The sequence below is a fragment of the Phoenix dactylifera genome, chromosome 3 (assembly GCF_009389715.1).
Source record: "Phoenix dactylifera cultivar Barhee BC4 chromosome 3, palm_55x_up_171113_PBpolish2nd_filt_p, whole genome shotgun sequence".
Taxonomy (NCBI): domain Eukaryota; kingdom Viridiplantae; phylum Streptophyta; class Magnoliopsida; order Arecales; family Arecaceae; genus Phoenix; species Phoenix dactylifera.
Genome location: NC_052394.1, coordinates 22,771,295 through 22,793,443, shown reverse-complemented (window position 1 = coordinate 22,793,443; position 22,149 = coordinate 22,771,295). Strand labels below are relative to the sequence as shown.

Here is a 22,149-nt window from a genome sequence, read left to right as displayed (position 1 = left end):
ATCAGCCATGGTTGAACTTGAACATGCTTCTAGGTAAGGGTAAAGGAAGCCAATGAGCTAAGAAGGTTTAGTATGTTACGAGTCGGAAACAGCAAATTATATGATAATAACCAAATTAATTATCAAACAAAGACGGATATCCAAGTCATACCGCTCGCGATTGGTGCTGTCAGTGTTTTGATGCCGGTAAGATGGAGACATCTTGGGCCTTTCTTTTTAGTTCTTTTCATCTCTACCCCTTCTTCATCAATTTTGTTGGCTGCCACTGAAGAAAGCCGGGAGATTTGACAAACCTTCCCGATCGTAAGGCAACTTCCCAACCAGATCTGCCAGTTGTTCCCATGGGCCAGAAACTTCCTCCGCACTACGTGCGCATGCCCCCATCCACGATATCCAAGCGATCCTTTTGTGGGCCCAGGTATGTCAGTAACCTTGGCCGAAAATAACCGGTCACCAACCCGGCCTGGCCCGTGCCAAGACCAAGACTTACTAAGAGCATGGACCTTGTTTCGGACCAGGCCCGCTGATGATATCGACTTGAAAGAAGGTGACCAGAACGCGACGTCCAACGGCTGTATATCACATAAAAAACCATCGAGAAACAAAGTCCGCCTCTCCGACTCGGAGGTCCGAGAACGCCGGCCGGAAAACAGACAGCCGTCCAGTCGGCCAAAGCCGGGTCCTTCCCCCACCCCCTCCGCACGTTCGCCGCACACCCCCACCCCCAGCACCGCCCCGCCGATCCCCGCCCTCCTCGCTTTCCCTGCGCCCAAGAAACGAATACGAAACCCTCACCGTAGACCCCGTGATCGGCCTCCACCGGCGGGGAGGGACGGACGGATCCCCCTGCGATTCGCCGGCCCCTCCGGAGACGACCACGACGACGTGATGGTGCCGCACCATGCCTACAACCGCCTCGGCAGCGGGGGGACGACGCCGTCCCCGCCGGCGTCGCCCCGCCGCTCGCCGAGGATCCACCGGCGCACCTCCAAGTCCGCCTCCGGACGGGCCCTCCAGGCGCCGCGGACCCTTCTGCAGCGGTTGGCGTGGATGGTACTATCGCTCCTCCTCCGGCGGCAGGCCATCTTCCTCTTCGCGCCGCTCCTGTACGTCGCCGGGATGCTCTTCTATATGGGCACCGTCTCCCTCGAGGGCGTTCCCCGCATCATCTCCCGCCCCGCTCCTGGCTCCATCTACCGGAGCCCCCAGCTGTACCAGCGCCTCCGCCCCGATATGGACTCTGATAACTCTTCCGATGCGGTCAGTTCTTGAACCCACCCCCTTCTTTAAAGAATCCCTCTGGATCTGCTCTTTCTTGTATTTTCTGGCGCTTCGATTTCTCTCTGAGGGCGCTCAGATGGACTTTAGTTTCGAATTTTTGACTCTTGCCCAGAGGATGCATGATCTAATGTCTAGGAAGGAACGAAATCATCCAAGAAAGACTGGCACTCTATTTATGATGGCATAATTACTTGCGGGATCTCCCGCTTCTGAGTCTGTTTTATGTGTACATTTGCATATTATAAAACGACAATGTACCATACTGTAGATCTTGCGTTTTACTAAACTTAACTCCTGGGGCGAGATAGTGACGTTTATAGATGTTAAATATGATACTGATAGCCTATGCATGGTGACTTTCAAAACTCTTACCAACTTTTTCCCCTAATTATAACTCCTCTGCCCCCTCCTTTATTTGAGTATTTATTCACCTTATACAAGGAAACATCTTGCTGCATATCCTTAAAAGCTACTATAATGCCCAACAGTTGATATGTCGCTTTCACAGTGCAAATGATAGATGTTAGGCATCGAAACTGTTTTACCAATAAAAGGAAGTTTCTTGTTGCAGTGAATAGCATTTCTGATTTTTCATTTTTGAGATGAGTTGTGATTTTTTTTTTTTAAACATGATGTGAATATAAGGCTGAGTGCGATTTTTGAGATGAGTTGTGATTTTTGAGATGAGTCGCGATTTTTTTTTTTTTTTTTAACATGACGTGAATATAAGGCTGAGTGCTGAATTGGACTATGAAGATGTATATGGTGCATTAAGTTCTAAAAACTAGATAACAGAAAAATCGATGAAGGCATTCGGTTTAAATTAAAATCATGAGCACGAACTGACAAGGCACTTTTAGCTAGGATGTTATTTGACCAACATAAGATCTTAAGATAAAATTTTGTAAGAAATAATCCAAATGAAGGAGATGAGCTTGGTACCCACATGTTTCATTTTTAGGGAGTACCATATTTGATTCATAATGAGCATGCCTTTTTAGGCATCTTGTTCGAGGAGTACTATGTCTTTGCGAGTTCTTTTTTTTTTTGCTTTTTTTGAGGAAAGTGTGTAGGAATTCTTTGGGTCTAGAACAATTGATGTATGGCGGACATAGTGATGAATTTAAAATGCTTTTAGATGATTTTATTTTTGTCTCTGGGTTCAAGTATCCTGTTTTTATCATCTCCATTGTGGATATTTTAGTTTTCTTCCATAATTCTTGACCTATCACCATAAGTTCTTCAATTCTGTGTCCTTGGCTGCAGAATATGTACCCACCATTTACTTTAGATTGTTAAACTGAAGCATCATCTTTTATCAAAGAAAATTTGCTTGATCCTTTTCTTCTTAACTTTTTGTTATCTTATAATTGTAATTAAAATTTTTGGGTTGGTGAATCTCTTTTATTTATGTTTTAAAGTTTCAATTTTTTTTGTAGTTAGCAGCTGTATGGAGACACCCCTATAAAGGTGGTACGTGGCGACCATGTATAAATGTGACTATGAATGGTATGATATTTCCCTAATCATTAGAACTTTAAACTTTTTCTTGCTGAGTACATTGGGAAAGCTTAAATTAGTTTGTCAGTATGGAAAGTCATTAATGTTGTAATGGAGTATTAGTTTCACATACTAAGTTTTTTTTTCCTTTTTTACTTTTTTATTGGCTTATAATTCAAGTTTGTATAAACTTTGTCACAGTTTGTAGTATAATACAATTAACTTCACTGGATTCACATTTTTTGTAAAAAATATATATATGGAAACTTGTTGAAATTTCTTAATGAGGTTCATACCTATCTGCATGCTCTTGTTGGATGTTACCTATAGTTTCAATCTTTTGGATTCAGTTTATGCACTCATAAAAGTTTTGAATCTTGTTAGATATGATTTATCTGATTGCTGCTAACAAATTTTGACTTATAGAACTTTCCATCTGCTCTCTGCCCCCTTATTTTCTGTATCTATTTTGTTGATCTGTTAAAGTTATTCATTGAAGCTTCTCCTTTTCTAATCTCAGAACTGCCTGATTCTAATGGTTACATATATGTTGAAGCAAATGGCGGCTTGAATCAGCAACGGACTTCTGTAATTCCTTTTCTTTTTCAGTGTTCGCTTTTTTTTAAAGGCTTCTAGATATATCATTTATTTTTTTGCCTTCGGTCACTTATAGTTTGTTCCTGTTGTTCATTTTACAGATATGCAATGCAGTTGCTGTAGCAGGATATCTAAATGCAACACTTGTTATCCCAAATTTCCACTACCACAGCATTTGGAGAGATCCTAGGTTTGTGCATACATCTCTATTTCTTCTTCATGACCTAGTTTGTGTAGTCAGGCCTGCTATCTGGTTTTAGGCATTACCATATTCTTAAGCTGAACAAATTTTGAAGGTTACTGTGATCCATCATCACATATCAGTATCATACTTCTTTTAAAGCTTGACTGATGAACTGATTCTGACATATAAGCTGGGATGTAAAAACCTTTGGTCTAAGACATCGTTGATTAAAAAGGCCCCAACAAATAGACCTATAAGTTTGTTAACCTTTTTTTTATAGTTAATTGGGTTTAAACTAATTGTGAAGGTTGCGTTCAATGGCTTATTTGCTTCCAAATGTATCTTTGCCTTTAATACGATTATAGTTTTACAAATTATACTTCTTCATTCCATATAACCCAAACATGATGTTAATATCCAATAAAAAACACTTTATCTGGTGTAGTTAACTGAGTGGGGTATACACCTTTTCTGAATCAATTTGGCCTGTTTTTAATGGAACTATCTAATTTCACTCAGAACGTGCAAAACCAAACCTATGTTTTTTTGGTAATGGTTTAAAGTTTTAACTGCTACGTTGACCTGAAATCTGTGATAAATTGATTTTTTTGTAAACATTGATAATTATTGGCAGCAAGTCGTCTGGTCTAAATATGTTTGGGTATGATATTGTAGACAATTATGTAATATCTCTTCATACAAAATGGAAATATTTCCCCATAGATTCGGGGATAATCTCATGTTGTTGTCAAAATCATTGTGAAGGAGCATGTTCAAAGCATAAAATTAGTTGCTTGTGTGGAGGATGAACAAGTTGTTTGTAATGGAAAATTATTCTGCCTAAGGGGGCCTTGCCCCTGTTGAGGCTTACCTTTTACCTTTTTCTAGTCTTTGTTGTTGTAATGGTGGTGGACAACACAATGGAAGAGGTTGCGAGGAAGTTTTGTTGAAATGGTCATAGGTTGGAGGTGACAGTGTCAAGATATTTGGATTGGGACCTAGCATGCAAACCTGAAAGGTTTGGTGGTCTTGGTATTGTAGAGGCTAAAGTTAGGCATGTGCTATGCAATTGCAACATACACAAGGAAAAATCGAGACAAAGGGAGAGATTACTCAGAGAAGTCCCCACTCCAATCTTTTTTGTTCCTCTTTTTGTGATAATATATGGGAAGTCCTGGAGTCTAACACATCCATGCTGGACTCTAGGCTTTCCCATCTCTCGATAAAATGTGGAAAGTCCTGAAGTCAAACATGCTGGTGTTGGACTCCAGCATTTCCAATTATATATAGGGAGTAGATAAAAGATATGAGAAACACATTAGCAGGCATATGCCTGCAAATTCAGGGGAGATGCTATAATTTGTGGACCAATGTGTTAAGAACAAGTTTCTCTAGGATCAAAATGGATGGTATTTGAAATTTAAAATTATACGCTTCTTATGTGAGGCTGAAATAAAGGTTCTGTCTACTTGACCTTTTCTTGAGTTAAGTATGGTTTTTTTTGTCAACATGGATGATTCTGTGATGTTTTTGGCATGGCAAGCAGTGCATTAAGTTCTATTTGGATGCTTTACATTTTTATTTTGTTGTTGTTTTTTTGATGATATGCCCTTTCTTGATTATGTGTTTGTCAAGTAAGGATAAGTCAGAGAGATAGTCTTACAACTCTAGATTTACTGTTGCACTAGTCCAACTAATAAGTACCAAAATTGTGGAATGGGAGTCAAATAGCCAATAAGTTTCTTTTTTCATGCCATGCACATCAATTTTAACAAAGTGGGTAGGAGTTTTGAAGCTAGAAAACCTGGAATATTGGATCCTTGTTTTGTATGAACCAAATTGTTGATTGTACGTACAAGAAATTCATGTCTGCATAGGATTAGTGCAGAATAAACAATGATTGGTAAAGAATAATTATTTAACCTTTTTGATGGGAGTTGATGTTTTCTTAAGAAGACTTGTTAAGCACCTATTCACAGGCTGCCTTGTTTATTTGATGGGAGTTGCTGTTTTCTTAAGAAGACTTAATAATTACATGTTGTGATTTTCTTCTCTGTTTTTGTATTCTGTTTTTTTTTCCCGCTTGTTTGATTTGTTTATATTATTCAAGGCATCTCTGTTGAACTGGTTCTTTCTAGAGTTGGCCAGTTCCTGAGGTTTGGAACTTTTGTGCTATATTCCCTCTTCTTCTTATACAACCTATAATTTAATTAATAAGAAAATTATGGGTGGTTTGCTGCCAATTTTTTTCTAAAATATGTAGACAATCCAGTTGTTATTTTTATTACCTACTAGTTTAGTTTTTACTTGATGTGTTTCACATGTATTTCAGCATATATATATATATATATATTAAGAGTCTATTAGAGATTCATTACATTTAGCATGTGATGTCATTTGTAAGAAGCTGAATGTTTGGTTCTGGATATTCATAGAATGGGGACTATTGGTGATCTTGTTGCTTCTGTTTTCTTCTTAGTGTTAGATCCTTCAAGATGGCTTGGTCATGGATTAATAGGCCTAATGCAAGGATGAAAAGGGAACAGGTTGTGAAGTTTCATTTTAATGGTGCCTTTTCACCTTTGTTAAAGGGTTTAGGGTGGATGCTGATATGAGTGTGATCTGTTAGTTGGATAGAAGTACCCAACATGATGGGTATGTTTTACAATGTATCATACCCAAATCAAGATAGAATCAAAATCTTGATGGAACGTTGCTAACTAGGGACAGAAGATGTATACCGTGTCAAAAGGCATCATAATCTCGTTGGCTTCTGTGACTTTACTATTTGCGGAGTTGTTCACTGCATGGCTTTTATGTAGACTTTCCCATCATATTGTGCACCAATTGAGTGGTTGCTAGCCTAGAAAGGTATGCTCGTAACAAATATGACTAGTTAGTGTCAGACAGTACAGCCACAAGCGGTACAATGAAGGTGCAAGGGTTGAGAAATTGAAGACCGGAGTATGTGTATTTCAAGCCCTTCTGTTTAGATCAATGGATCCATTTATCATTTTGGTCTGACCTGCGTTGTTTGGGCCTCTGATTGGTCCAAGGACCCGGTTGAGTAACCATTCTATATGTTAGCCATCTCAAAGTTTAACTCTTAGTTTTGGAGTACTTGCTGGCTGTTTGTCTTTGTTAAAGAGGGGTTCTTGTCTGGTACTTTGGTACTTGCATGTTCCTCTTATTTAAAATTGACAACTTTATACTGCTGCTTAAAAATTCTAAAAGGAATATTGTTATAGTCTAAACTTATGAATTATGAAGGTGAGTTTCAGTTCTCTTTAGCTAATAACATGGATTCAAGTGCCAGTGTGTGCTAAATGTTATGTACCACGACAACTGGATATGGGCATGATACAGCTGACATGGACTAGCATTTATTGACACGAATTGGCTATTTTCTTTATTTTTCTTCTTCTCTCTTTTGTTAGGAGACCTATATGGCATGACACAGTCTGATATTGTATGCTAGCCAATGACCAGCATTGGTGAACCAGATGGTACTTTCAGCCTTGGCTTACAGTCATCAATATTTTTTGAAATGCTAAAACTCTGTTATCCTTAACTAGCTCGTGAACTTCTAGGAGGAAAGCTAAAATAATTGGATTGGAGTCTTGTTGGCCTTCACATTTAAGACATTTTTCTTAAATATTGACCTTATGGCTTTCCTTAAATGCAGTTGCACCTTGCCTAGAAAAAAATGCTTTTAGAATGAAAAATAAGAATTGCTTATGTTCATTTCATCCTTATTATTTCATATATATATATATATATATATATATAATATTGAAGCTCAAATAAAAAATCTGTAAGAGAACACACACACACACACACACACGCAGAGACATGGTTTGTTATATATATATATATATATTGATAATAATGGATTAGTATATTTTTATTTTCATGGAAATAGTACTCGTGGCATGGTGGCAGACTTGTTGGGTCCATCATGTTTTTATTGAGCATTAGAATGCTTTCCGTGCTGATTCTCTGCTGTTATAGGCTTTATGGGATTCTAATTTATCCATTCTGGATTTTTGACCTTTTATGCTCCTTGAGTCTTGGATATTGCAGTTCAAAGCTTTCTGAGGGGTTTCTGCATAAACTATACTGGTTGCATGAAGAAACATATAGAAAATAACATGCTTCTTGTTATCACGCTGCTTGTTAAAATAGTAGGTAAAGAATCCATTTAGATGTTCTTGCTGACATATTTATCATTGTCTGCAGCAAATTTAAGGATATCTATGATGAGGAGCACTTCATCAATACCCTGAAAAATGATGTAAGAGTGGTTGATAAGGTGCCTGACTTCATAATGGAACGATTTGGTCACAATATGAGTAATGTACATAACTTCAAGATCAAGGCTTGGTCTTCCATTCAATATTACAAGGATGCTGTCCTGCCTAAGCTAATTGAAGAAAAGTGAGTTGAATATGCTATCTATCTGCCACCTTTACGTGGCAGGTTGTTGTTGTTAATTGCAGACTTACTGAATAATTGTTTGTTTAAATTTTTGGATCTGTATTTTTCTTAATTAAGATTTTTCATAAAAAGATCTGTTTTGACATGATCAGAAACTTCTAATAACATGTAGCCCTATTTCCTTGTGGTTTTATTACTGTAAGTTTCCATAAGTAATGGTTTATAATAACTCACATCATATAATTTTGATTGGAAAATTCAGGTTTATAAGGATATCTCCTTTTGCAAATCGTCTGTCATTTGATGCCCCTTCTGCAGTCCAACACCTAAGATGCTTGGCAAATTTTGAAGCCTTGCACTTTTCAAATCCTATAGCAACTTTGGCTGAAAAGTTGATTTCTCGAATGAAAGAACGCAGCACAGACAATAATGGTAGATATATTGCAGTGCATCTTCGCTTTGAAGAGGTTAGCTTGCCTTTACCAAGATTTGGACTTTTAGTTGCTCTTGTAATTTTTCATTTCATGCACTCAATTGAAAATGTGGAGAGTAGGCCTTGGTGCAACAATAAGGTTGCTCCGTTGTGACCTAGGTGTCACAGGTTCGAAATACAGAAATAGCTTCTTCACACATGGGAGTAGGGCTGCGTACATTTGACGCTCCCCATACCCTGCAATAGCAGAAGCCTCGTCCGTTGGGACACCTTTTTTACTTCCTTGGAAATGTAATAGTAAATTTGATGCTGTTGTCCTCTCTTGCAGGATATGGTTGCATTCTCTTGTTGCATATTTGATGGTGGCGAAGAGGAGAAACAGGACATGAATGCTGCAAGAGAAAGAGGTTGGAGAGGAAAGTTTACTAAACGGGGTCGTGTTATACGGCCTGGTGTAATTAGGATGAATGGAAAATGTCCGCTTACACCTTTGGAGGTATATGCTTATCTAGATTTTAATACCATTTTGTATCAAAATGCTGTAAAGTTCATGATTGCTGGAACCTTCTGTGCCATGCCTGTCTTCTTTGTTAACAAAAAAATTGGCTTGGATTTGCTTTTTGTTATTCAATCAGTGATCCTTCAGAAATGGTTAGTGCAGGATTCATTAAGATGACCCCTTTAGAAGGATCAGGAATGATGCTTGTTGGTTATGCTTATAAGTTTAAGGTTAATTGCTTATCTTGATACGTGTAGAATAGGTCTAAGTCTGTGGTCATCCTTGTATGCTTTTCCTTCTGCTTACTTTTCCCTACTGGCTATCATTCTAGTTTTTGACCGTACAACCACTTGTTGTTCCTTTACCTCCCACAATCATTTTTGGCTGATGCTTAACACTATATCTCTAAAGTGTGTTATTTGAACTGATAAAGCATCCGTATCCCTTGAGGTCCTGTTAGGTTCTGCATTACTTTAACTGGCTTATTTGAAATAGAGCACTCCCTCCCCCAAAAGAGAAATTGTATTAACCTGATTTTTTATTTGGGTGGTGTAGGAATGAGTTCAACTTGATTACAAAGAAATAAGCACCAAAATGATGCTTTTAGTTTTTTCTAAAATCCCAAAAGTAATTATCAATATTGTATCTTTACTTTGGTGCCCAAAGTTGTCTGCATGAATAAACCTTGAATGATGATGATTAGGTGGACTTTAATCAGGTTGTGTTCAGCTTCACTTGCAAGCCAGAGATCACCAAATAATTATATTGCTTTATACAGAGACCTTTTATCAATCTGCTTTGTATCACTGACCTTTCGATCAGATGGTACAACCTCTAGCCTCTTTGGCTAGAGTCGGGGGTTTGATTCTACAAGGCATCAACCTTCGCTTCAGCCTCTGATTATACTAAGCGTCATCCCACAAGCGCTGGCTTAGTCAACTGGGGGCCTGGGCTTTGCCCTGGGTGGGGTGGGGGATGACCCCACCTAATTCAGAAAACAAACAAAAAAAAAAATCTTGCTTTGTAGACTTTGTGGAATACCACTTACCGTTGCCTTTGAGTCTCTCCTGACTAACATCTATTTAAAGGAAAAGCTCCCATATTTCTGTTTTGCAAGTAAGCAAGTAAGTTTTCCCCCTTTCATCCCATTTTTGAAGGATATATGAATATATGAAAAAATCTCTATAATTTTCTTCATAAAAGAAGTTTTTCCAGTCAATAGCAAGAGAAATATTATGACATATCATCGTGGTAAGCACAAATTTGAGAATTGTCACTTAATTTATGGGACACTAATGGGCTAGTTAGCTAGCATAGATCTTGTAAACTGAGCAAGAAAAATTGAAGAATTCTTAAAGCGCAATTTCAGATAGTTTAGTTATTAATTTATTTTTTTTATGAAATAAGCAACTGAGGTGACATGATTTTGCAAACTTGAATTACTTTATTTCCCATGGATCAGCTATCTTCAGTTAGTATCTTCGTACAGTTGATGATTTATGGAATAGTTTGTTATGGAAATGCTGAAATTACTGATTCGAATATATTTAGTTGATTTTTCCTTTTTTTAGATTTTTTTTGCATTATCATGCATGTTTTACTTCATTGTCTCTTGTGCTCAGGTTGGCTTGATGCTTCGAGGCATGGGTTTCAGTAATAATACATCTATATATTTGGCTTCGGGTAAGATTTACAAGGCAGAAAAAACTATGGCTCCGCTTCTTGAAATGTTTCCCCTTTTGCAAACTAAAGAGACATTAGCATCACCAGAGGAGCTTGCTCCATTTAAGGTAACATTAATTTGTTGTTATGGTTCTTGAGATTTCATATCATAAAATGTGCCTGTTGCATAATCTTTTGCAATTAGTTGTTGTTGTAACTTGAACTATTATTTCCAGAACTATTCTTCTAGAATGGCTGCTATAGACTACAGTGTCTGCCTTCATAGTGAAGTGTTTGTGACAACTCAAGGTGGGAATTTTCCTCACTTTTTGGTTGGCCATAGGAGATATTTGTATGGTGGACATTCTAAGACTATCAAGCCTGATAAAAGGAAGTTGGCATTGTTGTTCGACAATCCAAAAGTTAGGTGCGTCTTTATGAATTAATATGAATAATTCAGTTGTGTATTTATATGATTTGTGCGCAATGATTCATATTTTCTTTTCATTGAATAGCTTTTCATGTCAATCCATCCATAGCTTAAAGTTCATTAGGGAGCAAGTATATATGATCCACCAAATTATATCTAAAATCCTAGTTCATTGTAGTATTTCATCCTCTGCAGAAATACAAATTAATTTTTAACACTAACCATTTCATGATGCTCTTATGATCAAAAAATACCTTGGTGGCAAGTTATAGAACAATAATTAGGTTTGGCATGTTGCATGGACAAAATATCGGACAATAAAAAGGCCCCCAAAAAACAAGTTGAATGGGGCACATATGAGAATATTGAGGTAGATGTATAACCAGCACAGATAGAATGGGAGACAAGTATATTGGAGTTCTAGAAGTTTATGGAGAATTGATTGTAATGATATGTGCTTACACAACAAGGATCTAAGGGAGCTCCAGCAAGATGGGGTCCCTTGATGAATATTGGAAAAGGAGGGGAAGACTTCAGGTAACATGGATGTCAGTTACGAGAAAGCACATGGAAGAGCTTGAAATAGCTTCAGAGCAAACCTAAAGGAGGGGTCATTTTGTACAATAGTATTAATTGATGAGATGAGATTAGGGTTGAATGCTAAAAACTATTGAGTAAAGCCCTGAAGGTAGGGATTGGAAAATCAATAGAACTAGAAGAGAGCTAGGGAATACAACTTTGATTGAAATAAGTATAAAAACTAATACCTTGTTAATGTCAATGACTGAGCAATGACTTGCTGTGACAATATTTATCATTTGGGGTCCATTTAATGGAAGAGTGGGAAAGATATATCCTCAGGTATCTAAAAGACCTTGAGTGGGTGAAGTAGAAAGTTTCTTGTGGGTGCTTGTAATGAAAACATGCCTTTCTTGTGGGTGCTTGAAAGAAAATCTCGTAAGATAAAGAGAAGGCATGTCATGTTTTGTGGATCATAATTGCAGATACTGAAGGGAATCCATTCTTCCTAAGCATTTATTTTATTGTATGTTCCACAGAACACACTCACTTCCATTTTCCAAACTCAGCTTGTTTTGCCTGTGATTGTCCATATAACTAATAAAGAAACTTGGAAGAAAAAATTAATATAATGTTTAAGAAAGAAAGTTGCATATAGGGCTAAAATCGGATCGGATACTAGTATACCCATATCCATATTTGTTTTGTTTGACAAATACAGATACGGATACGGATGTTAATCGGATGCAAAAATTCATATCTATATTTGTTTTAAACGAATACGGATACAAATCGGATATTAAAAGTATGGATATAAATACAGATATAATCGGATAATTAAACTATATGAACACAGGATCAAATATATTACTAAGTGGATAATAAATTAAGTTGATAGCTTGTTAATGTGGTCATTTATTTTTCTTAAAAGTTTATGAGTGCTATATAAAATTAAATAGGGTTACAAATTGAATTGGATATTCGGATACAGATTGGGTAGTTGTCTATTCATATCCTTATCCATTTCTCTTTGACGAATGTGAATATGGATACGGATATTAGTCAGATGTTCAAATTTTCATCTATATCCGGATAGACTCGGATATGGAAACAGATCCGGATGGATATTATCCAAGCCACTTTCAGCCCTAGTTGCCTATGTTATCAATTAGCTTTAAAGACTGATTTGCTTCTCTTTCTTGCATACTTATTGATCATCTAATCTGGATTTTCTTTTTTATCAGCATGATTTTATTGCATGTACATCACCTTTTCCCCTATGTTTTACAACAGTTGGAAGGCCTTGAAGCGTCAATTGTTAAACATGCGAGCACATAGTGACGCCAAGGGGATAGAGATTAAAAGATCAAATGACTCAATATACACTTATCCTTGCCCGGACTGCATGTGCCGCTCCAACAAATCAGAAGTTTTAAAATCTCCACCAGCTTCATAATATTAGCTAGGGAGATTTTGGTTAACATTCATTGCAATATGCCTGACTTTTGCATTGGTGTGTGATTCATTCTTTTGTTGGCATCTGGTGGGAGTGCTGTCTTTTTGAAAGCTTGCAGGCACCGGCAAAAAGCACATCGTTACAATTCTTTTTGGCCTGGGATGTATGCATCCTCTTGTAAAGCTGGAAGAGATGATCTGAGATAGGAGCCTTTTCATCCCTGGGCACTGACAGCATTTGGCTCGCATCTGCAGCCTCTGTATCTAACAATCTGAATCCACTGTATTCCTTCATTCCTGCTCCCTCAGTTTTGGCGGAGGCTTGTATATGATTTGATTTTTTTGCTTCCGTACGTATGCAAATATTCATGTCGAGAGGGAAATGGAAATTATCAAGCATTTGGGGCACTAATACTGTGGGCTTATTTCTCTTTTATAAATTTGTATATTACTTGGCTATTGTCCCAACCAAAGTTTCGATATTATTGAAGAGCAATTACATGTTGAAGGGTGTTACCCTTCTTTCTCTGTAACATTGTTGTTCAGATTTAGACTTTAGGCCTGCGACGGGGGTGTGAAGATACACAAAATTGATGTCAAGTTATACATCATTCATTCTTTTCATAATTATTGTCATTTGATGCGATAAGGTTTGTTATCAAGACTGGTTGTGATTTTTTCAGTTTTCTTTGGTGCCTTTAAGTCAAAAATTCATTCCGAAAGTTCTGATATCATTTAAGGGAAAGATTGCTCTACCATTCCAATCTCATGCCTCTCTTTGAAGCAGCAGGAAAATTAGACCATGTTCTGCTATTGCAATTGCAAGATTGTCCCAAAATTTACAGGCTGTATCATCATCTTTGCCTGTAGATTTGCTGGTAGAAAGCTCGCACTTGAAGAAATATTTTTTGAGGTTTACCATAGTTTATTCTGCAGTAAACACCAGATTTTTGTTTGTGTATTTCCATGCTAGGAACATACAAACTTGTTCCATCATAATGTGCTGATTATTAAGAAGTGAGATTGTATCAATTTCTGCATGTTGCCAATCAATGAACGGTCAATGACACCATCCATATAGCAGGGTGCAGCGGTAGTTCAAATGTTGTTGTTGGCCTGGCGATGGACTTGAGGAATATGGTGTTTCCCTCGGCAAGGCATTTCAAAAGCCTCCCTCCTCTGGTACGCACGGCTGCCAGAGGACGAGCGGCTGAACAGACGTGCCTGGCCTTGCTCCAAGGCTGCGAGTCTCTCCCCGAACTCCTCCAAGCCCAGGCCTTCCTCCTCAAGTCCGGCCTCCAAGCCAACCCTCTCGTTCTCACCAAATTCACCTCCACCGCCTCTTCCCTCGACGCCGTCGATGCCGCCACCTCCCTCCTCTTCTCCCCCCGTGCCGCCACCCATCTATACGACGACTTCCTCTTCAACACCGTCATCCGCTCCCACGCCGAGTCCCACCGCCCCGACTCCAAGCAAGAAGCCATCTTTTACTACTCCCTCATGCTCCGCCGCCGCCGCCGCCCCAACAAGTTCACATTCCCTTTTCTCCTCAAGGCCTGCGCTGGCCTCCCCCATGCCCATGGTGTCGGTTCCCAGGTCCATGCCTCGGCCGTCAAATTTGGATTCGCCGATGATTCGTACGTGCAGAACACCCTCATCCGCATGTACTCCGGCTCCAGCACCAGCCTTGATTCTGCTCGCAAGGTGTTCGACAGGATTCCGAGGTCCAGCCCGGTCACCTGGAGTGCTATGATCGCCGGCTATGTCCGGTCGGGCCTGTCCAACGAGGCCGTGGCTCTCTTTCGGGAGATGCAGGTCGGCAGAGTCCGTCCTGACGATGTCACCATCATCACAGTGCTCTCTGCCTGCGCTGACTTGGGGGCTCTCGAGCTCGCAAGATGGCTCGGGTCTTACATCGAGAGGGAGAGCATACCGAAGAGTCTGCCTTTGTGCAATGCTCTGGTGGACACCCTTGCCAAATGTGGGGACATTGATGGTGCGGTGGCTCTCTTCGAGAGAATGCCGGAGAGAAGCATCGTGTCATGGACGTCGGTGATCGATGGGCTTGCAATGCACAGCCGTGGGAGTGAAGCGGTCTGCATCTTCGAGGCAATGAAGGATGCTGGCGTGCCCCCCGATGATGTAGCCTTTATCGGCGTCCTCACTGCATGCAGCCATGCTGGCATGGTTGATGAAGGATGCCGCTATTTTGATTCGATGAGGAGAGAATTCGGCATCGAACCCAAAATTGAGCACTATGGATGTATGGTGGATCTGTTTAGCCGAGCAGGGATGGTCGAGCGGGCAGTGAATTTTGTTCGAACGATGCCAATCGAGCCAAACCCGGTGATATGGAGGACATTAGTCAGTGCTTGTCGCATCCATGGTAGGCTTGAGCTTGGCGAGAGCATCAATAAGCAACTTCTTGAGGAGGATCCGATGAACAGTTCGAATTATGTATTGTTATCTAATGTCTATGCATCGACACGCCGGTGGGACAAGAAGTGGGAGATCAGGAAGGTGATGAGCAAGCGTGGGATTAGGAAGGTGCCTGGAAGCAGTTCGGTGGAGCTAGATGGTGAGATCTACGAGTTCATTGCCGGAGATACATCACATTTGCAGTCTAAGGAGATCTATGAGATGGTGGAGGAGATTGGGAAGAAGTTGAAGAGAGCAGGGTATGTGCCAATATCTTCAGAGGTACTGCTCGACATTGATGAAGGGGATAAGGAGGATGCATTGCATTGGCATAGTGAGAAGTTGGCCATTGCTTTCATGTTGCTGAAGACTCCTCCGAGGACACCAATTTGGATTGTTAAGAATCTGCGGGTGTGTGCAGACTGCCATTTAGCAACAAAATTCATTTCTAAGGTGTATGATCGTGAGATCACAGTGAGGGATCGGAATCGGTTTCATTGTTTTAAAGATGGGTTCTGTTCATGTAAAGATTTTTGGTGAAAGGAACGCATCAACTGGATGCTTGTCTGAACAAGGAGTGAGTGAGCTTAAACTTGCTATCGGCCCAAAAGAAAAAGCCCTATTGGAGGCAAATTATTTAACAGATTTCTTCATAATTACAAAAAAATAATGGCAAAAAGAAAGCTCTGTGCACGTGATGGAGACAGGAACTAGGAATGAACATACTGAGGACTCGATTTCTCAGAGAACATATAGAGAACTCGGCAAGTCATCAAATTGAAGAATGACCTCAGCTAGCAAATCATCTAAAATCAGATCTTCCAACTCCAGGCCTATGTACTCAGTATCATGTTGGAGGCTCATCCATCCATCATCCTTCATGAAATCTCGAGCAACAATATCCTCCACAGTTTGATCCAGCTGCAGTTGAGAGCTGAGATGGTGACTAATGATTGCCCACACCTCCTCGAGCACATGGTAACCTGCTGGCATTGGCCGAACACGAGAATCAAAACGCGAGAGCCAGGGGCAGTAAGTGAAGGTACTGTCGTAAATTTCCAACAAGACTTCATTGATCAGATCAAACAGAAGCATGTGATTAAGAGTCATTTCAGGCTCGTATCCAGCAGGATCAAGTTCATAACAAGAACATTCTGCTTCTTCAAACAGTGAGGGGTCCACTGGCTGGTTAGGAGAATACCATTCTCCAAGAAGCTCATCACTGCTAAACCCAGACTTCATCAATATATCTCTCACATAATGAAACTGTGCCTCATCCTTCTCATCCACCTGAATGTCGGAAGAATTAAAATCATCGAGTTCCATTGAAGTTGGTGCCTTGCCAAAGTCTGTTTCAACACCTTCCACCACATTGGAGGCATCATCAATACCCCAGCAGCTCCCTAGATCAGTCTGCCTAGTTTTCAGCTCCGAACAATCCAGCTCCTCCAAATCTATCTGCCTAGTTTTCAGCTCTGAACCTGCTGCAGTTGGATAGTTATATGAGCAATTATTATCAATAAAAACAGGATCCTGCTTTATCTTCCTAATTAAAGATGTTCTTACTTCCTAGACTATTCATTGAGTAATCATAGAAGATAGAAGAAAAACTGATAATTGGATCAAGAAGAGAAGGCATTTCCTCAGATGATTGGTTTTTGGGAAATTATGAATATATGAGTTTGTGACTTTCAGTAAAAAATGTCTTGCTGATCTGAGATATTTTACCTTCTGAGACAGAATCCTTTGCAGGACTGACAAGGTCCTCTTGAGCACATAAGTTAGTTACAGAGATTGGACTTGGCTCTGCAGGCATATCACTGGAAATCACATGCAGGGAACCATAGTTATCCTCTTCTGAAACAAAGTTGTCAGAAATACTGTAGGTGTCACAATGATCTAGTTCATTGATCAATATGGGCTGTTCATTAGCATTTACTTCTACAATATGTTCTGTCAGTGCATCTGATTTTATGCTTTCCTCTGTGCATACAAGATTGTCAACTGGCTTGGGCTTATTATAACTATATGGATCAAGCACTGCATCATCAATTTGAGGACCTGAAGTTAGCATCTCTAGTGACTGGGAAGCATCAGATACTTCATCTTGGATATCCTTGCTTAAAGAATATGAGTCAAGTTCAGGGAGGGAGAATATCCTTTCGAAGGCTTTTGGGAACTTCCTAACCTGTAAACCACTATCTTCTTTCGTCGACACTGAACATGCAGGTAACCTTTTCTTTTCTCTGCTTGAAATAGACTCGAACAAATGAGAATACTTATCCAAGGATTCAGTTAGCGAGAAAGATTTCCTGATACTTCCACCTACAGGGCCGCTCTTTGAAGAAGCAACACCTTTTCTCCCAAATTTACCTTTTGAGCTGTAGCTATTAAGTTTGTCGGATGCAGATCGTTCCAACAGACTCTGAACTTCTTTCTTCACATCCTCGGATACCTTCTGTCCATATGGGATTTTGTGGAGAACCCCATCCATAGAGATTCTATGATGCTCCTTTTTGTTATCCTTGATTACATCTTTTATCCTCCGCTTGATGGTCTTAAAATGATTTGAAAGAGTCCTATCTTTCTTGTCGTTTGATATATAGAAAGAACCCGTTAAGTATCCAAGAGCAGGAGCAGTTCCAGCAGTATCCAGATTTTCAGCTTCCACTGTTAGAATTTCGTCCTCTTCATCAGTAATTGATTCCATCGCCTGGGAACCATCCTCAATGATATTAGGAACTAAAGGTGAGCTTCCAGCTTCCAACTTCCCATTTTTTCTGGAGAGAGGTTCACTTTCCTTCGACTTATGATTGAGCCTAAGTGCCTCGCTATTTCTGCATGACAACTCTGCTGCAGGAAGTGAACTAGACGTGGTCAAAACCATCTCGGAGCCAGAAGCCTGTTGACCCTGCAGATAATTTGCTATAATGAATGTTGGATCCTGTAGAATTTTTAGAATTAACTCCCTGTTTGCATTGAGTAACTCCATCATATCCAAGAATTCTTTTGATTGAAGGAGAGCAACACCTCTTCCTGCTTCTCCAGCATGCGTACTTTGCTGTTTTTTTAACAAGGCTTCCTTTGCTTCATTTAACTTTTCTCCAAGAAGTGTTCTTTTCTCCAGTAAATGATCTCCAAGCCGGTTATGACCCTTGTCATCCGCAATGTTAATGCTCCCACACACTTTGCATTGCTTTCGAATAATAGGACTGCCGGAGGTTTTGCTCGATGATGGTCTATTTTGGCTACTTGAAGAAGCAGCCTCAGCTGAATGAAGTCCAACTGGTGAAGTTTCGCTGCCGGAAGTAAGTTCATCAGGAAGAACATAATCATTGCATTCCAAACGATGGATAGAACTGGTACGAAGCAACCGTGATGCCAATGGAGAAATCTTTCGCTTCTGATCTTTCTGCCTATTCCTTCTTTTACAAATTATGTTTCTCATGAGAGCCTTGCCAGAAGTCCTGTTTGCAGGACTAATTTTATCTTCTGTCTGGGGCGGCATCAACAAATAGTCATCAGATGGTTCAAAAGAACATGCATTAATATATTAAGAGACAGTTTCAGAAACAACCAACACTTAAATTCTGGTTCATTTGATAAGCTAACAACATGACTTATATAGCGATATGGGCAGAACTAATTGAAGACATGACATGATATATGCTTGCATTTATTTTCAATAAAAAGAAGAAATTAAGGTTGTTTCGATCAAAATTGATAAAAAGAAATAACACATTTATCAACAGCATATTCTGAAGCTTGCAGTTTTGTCTTTCAGAGATGTATTGAGCTCACCAGGAATTTTGCATCTTTATCCAGATAGACATTGTCTTCACTGGTTGAAGGAATATGGTGCTTCATTTTTGGAGTTTTAACTCCTGAAATTTTTTAAAAATTTATAATGAGCATGGGAAAATGAAATTGTGAAGTGACCATCTAACCCACATGATGACCAAAAAAAAAATGTGTGATGCATTCATTAAACAGATAGAAGTAACAGGGAGCAAGTACAGGCTAAGCATTACAATCCACATGAAAGGTAAGCAGGATTATCTTCAGCACCTATAATCCTTTTAAGGAACAAGAAACCATCAATTCTAATTGAGTTCCTACATAACTGAAAAAATCTTGAACCTCCGATCCAAGAAAGGATGTTAAACTAAGCAGATCACATCCATAGGAGCAACTAACTTTGTTCTAGTGCCTAATACCATGATAACGGAATGAATAGTACTGTAGCATAAGGAAAGGCAGGCAAGTACAGTCTGCAATTTCTTTAGTTACAAAAGCAATAAACATAATTAAAATGTTGCTGCCATTGTGAATTAGCTCACTTAACGTGCGTAGAATAATCAATATGATGAAATCCAGAAAAAAAATTCCCTAACGAGATCAAGTGCTCAGTTAAACCAGGAAATTATCACCTTTGGAAGATTACAGCCAGATGATAATCTAATATACTACATCCCTAAAGCCATGCATTTCTAAGAAGATTTATAATAAATATTGCTTATTGACCATTTTAAAAAATAAATATGTGAAACATAACTAATTTTTTTAAGGTGCCGCTGGTTGGTAATAGGTTGTGGAACTGTTTGGATTGCAATTCTGAAACTGTTGTTAGCCTATTCACAGTCCTAACCATTGGCCATTGCTTCATAGAATCACCTTAAGATGGAAAGAAAAACTGCAACTTTGACCTTGACAGAGCAGGGATTCTCTAGGATAAACCTCGCTGAAGTTAGTACAGAATTGAATGAGTTATTTCAGTAACTTATCTTAGGGCCCCTGAGAGCGAGTTGATCAAGACATAGAAACAACTATTCAGCAAAGCTTGAAGGACTTTATATCAAACCATCAGCTGATGGAGAGTCTCCGTATGTGACAAATTAGGTGGAACATGCTCTTGCTTCTCCTTGTTGGTTTGCTGATATAATTGATCAATATCTTGACAAGTGACACTGAAATAATGTAGCCTTCTTTCATGTTGTTTGCGAAGCAGGACCAATAGATAGGACTGTCAAGATACCATCTCTTTATCTTTTCTAATGAATTAGATTTTATGAGACAATCATAGACCACCTAAACATCTTGCATCATTTCCTGTTGACTATGTAATAAGTATTCGAAAACTACTACTTAACCTATTAGTATGGTGAATAATGAAAAATAAAAAGAGAGAGCGAGAGAGACAGGCTATTCATCGAGTAAAAAAAAAAGACTTACTTCCAGGCCGACTTTCACCGTCATTCCTCCGGTATCCTAGAGTCTTTCTTTTATAAAGCCGCTGGTGCAAGTCGAGGACGTGAAGTAGGCTCTGCATGCAGCCTGGATGATAGTTGTCGAGTGACATTTTGGACCTCTCGGGCTGCAAATTCTCACCCATGTCTACTGCCAGCAGCTAAAGAACAATTGGCCTCTGATGGATGCTATGCTGTAAAAAAGAGAGCAGCTGATCAAAGAAAGCGACCATCACATAAAAGAATGATACAAACGTAATTTGCAGTAGCTGGACTCCATGAGCAATATATATGACCAAGAGGAACTAAAATTAATCAAGACAAAAGGTTCCGACAGCTGCATTATCTCCAGGATAGCATCTTATGATAGCCAAAAGGAGCATCATCACAAGAACAGTGCAATGCCTGGAATTTCCATGACAACCACCATCAACCATCATAATCATATGGCCGAAAAGAACCAAAATTATTTCCTCTTCTCCTTTGCAATCTAAATGAACGGTTCAACAGATGCATTATCTCCTGGGTAGAAAGCATATAATTATAGGGAAAAAAAAGAAAAAGAGCAGCGAGGACATCACCTGAAACATCAAAACATGATCTTTTCCAAAAAAATCCGGATTAAAGAATATCCTCTTATTCAATAAAGAAGCAACATCGAAGATTTTTGTTAAAAAAATTAAATCTAACAACGACAAAAATTTCAGAAAGGAAGAAACAATGATCTTGGAATCAAGAGAAGACGTACCAAGCGATCAGGATGGTCGTGGGGAATGTGAGTTCTTTGGTAGCCTCCGTATCCAGAGGAGAATAAGGATTAGGATTAGAGTTATGGTTAGGGTTAGGAGGAAATAGAGGAGGGGATATAGGATGGAGAGAAAGAGGGAGAGAGAGGACAACGGTCGTCCGCTCCCTTCTTTCTTCCCTTGCGGTCTTCTTACCGCTTTTTTTTTTCTTTTTTCTTACCGTCCTCTCCGTGCCGTTGTTCCCGCGCGCAACTGCCAACGGCCGCAACTCGTAAACCAGCGGAACCTGGAGGAGAAACCGGTTTTCCCTTCGGTTCGGTCCGGAGCTGAACAAACCGGTCCGGTTCTGTGGTTCGATTTGGACCGTACCAAACAAAGTACGTCAGTCATAAGGCAAAGCTATGCAATTTACTGATTCCGTATCAAAATTATTTGTTTATAACAAGAAAATTTCTATCGCAAGCGGAAGAATACGAGCCATCATAGTTATGGCGCAATATATATATCTATAAAGTCAAATACAAGAAAAAAAAGAGATTTTGAGAAAATGATAATTTTTTTACTACGATGCGATGGTGCCGAGTTTATTTAAGCGGATCGCTAATGCACATGAGATTTGAGGATAGTGGTTATGGTTTGAGAAGTGGCACGAAAATCTAGTTTGTAGTTAATTAATAGTTGAAACTATAGTATATCGTGCTAGTCCAAAACGAACAATATGGAGTGTAACATACCGTACCAA

General features: G+C 39.3%; 3 protein-coding genes and 1 long non-coding RNA gene across 6 annotated transcripts; 3 read left to right on the top strand and 1 right to left on the bottom strand.

Moving 5' to 3' along the window:
* The first annotated feature begins 155 nt into the window (after nt 1-155).
* LOC103716497 (protein ESMERALDA 1-like) lies at nt 156-13,525 on the top strand. 3 transcript variants are annotated; one of them, XM_017845047.3, is made up of 10 exons: nt 156-1,260; nt 2,721-2,790; nt 3,302-3,369; nt 3,480-3,568; nt 7,802-7,999; nt 8,262-8,466; nt 8,761-8,928; nt 10,554-10,721; nt 10,830-11,020; nt 12,836-13,525. In XM_017845047.3, exons 1-10 carry the CDS (start codon nt 421-423, stop codon nt 12,996-12,998), a joined length of 2,160 nt encoding a protein of 719 aa, XP_017700536.2. In that variant the 5' UTR covers nt 156-420; the 3' UTR covers nt 12,999-13,525. The 3 variants fall into 3 exon arrangements, with proteins under 3 accessions (XP_017700536.2, XP_038980963.1, XP_038980964.1); XM_039125036.1 differs by having other exon boundaries at nt 1,175-1,260; nt 2,728-2,790; XM_039125035.1 differs by lacking the exon at nt 10,830-11,020 and having other exon boundaries at nt 12,836-13,016.
* Nucleotides 13,526-13,648: 123 nt separating this feature from the next.
* On the top strand, nt 13,649-16,026 carry LOC103716523 (pentatricopeptide repeat-containing protein At4g21065-like). The gene has a single exon (XM_008804555.3). It carries the CDS (start codon nt 14,120-14,122, stop codon nt 15,953-15,955), a length of 1,836 nt encoding a protein of 611 aa, XP_008802777.2. The 5' UTR covers nt 13,649-14,119; the 3' UTR covers nt 15,956-16,026.
* Nucleotides 16,023-21,547, bottom strand: LOC103716525. The gene is made up of 5 exons (XM_026808232.2): nt 21,410-21,547; nt 20,648-20,855; nt 19,217-19,299; nt 17,144-18,911; nt 16,023-16,899 (listed from the first exon to the last, which is right to left on the bottom strand). Exons 2-5 carry the CDS (start codon nt 20,805-20,807, stop codon nt 16,157-16,159), a joined length of 2,754 nt encoding a protein of 917 aa, XP_026664033.2. The 5' UTR covers nt 20,808-20,855; nt 21,410-21,547; the 3' UTR covers nt 16,023-16,156.
* On the top strand, nt 16,884-18,442 carry LOC113463351. The gene is made up of 4 exons (XR_003387454.2): nt 16,884-17,297; nt 17,412-17,644; nt 18,022-18,163; nt 18,275-18,442. It is a non-coding gene; the product is annotated as an uncharacterized LOC113463351 (long non-coding RNA).
* Nucleotides 21,548-22,149: the final 602 nt, after the last annotated feature.

Excerpts from the sequence above, each read along its gene's own strand:
- LOC103716497 (XM_017845047.3), top strand. The coding sequence starts at position 421 with ATGTCAGTAACCTTGGCCGAAAATAACCGGTCACCAACCCGGCCTGGC. Across the intron at positions 8,467-8,760 it reads TGCATCTTCGCTTTGAAGAG|GATATGGTTGCATTCTCTTG; the intron begins GTTAGCTTGCCT and ends CCTCTCTTGCAG. Across the intron at positions 11,021-12,835 it reads TTCGACAATCCAAAAGTTAG|TTGGAAGGCCTTGAAGCGTC; the intron begins GTGCGTCTTTAT and ends GTTTTACAACAG.
- LOC103716525 (XM_026808232.2), bottom strand. The coding sequence starts at position 20,807 with ATGGGTGAGAATTTGCAGCCCGAGAGGTCCAAAATGTCACTCGACAAC. Across the intron at positions 18,912-19,216 it reads ATAAAGATGCAAAATTCCTG|ACAGAAGATAAAATTAGTCC; the intron begins GTGAGCTCAATA and ends ATGCCGCCCCAG. Across the intron at positions 16,900-17,143 it reads AAAGGATTCTGTCTCAGAAG|CAGGTTCAGAGCTGAAAACT; the intron begins GTAAAATATCTC and ends ATCCAACTGCAG.
- LOC103716523 (XM_008804555.3), top strand. The coding sequence starts at position 14,120 with ATGGACTTGAGGAATATGGTGTTTCCCTCGGCAAGGCATTTCAAAAGC.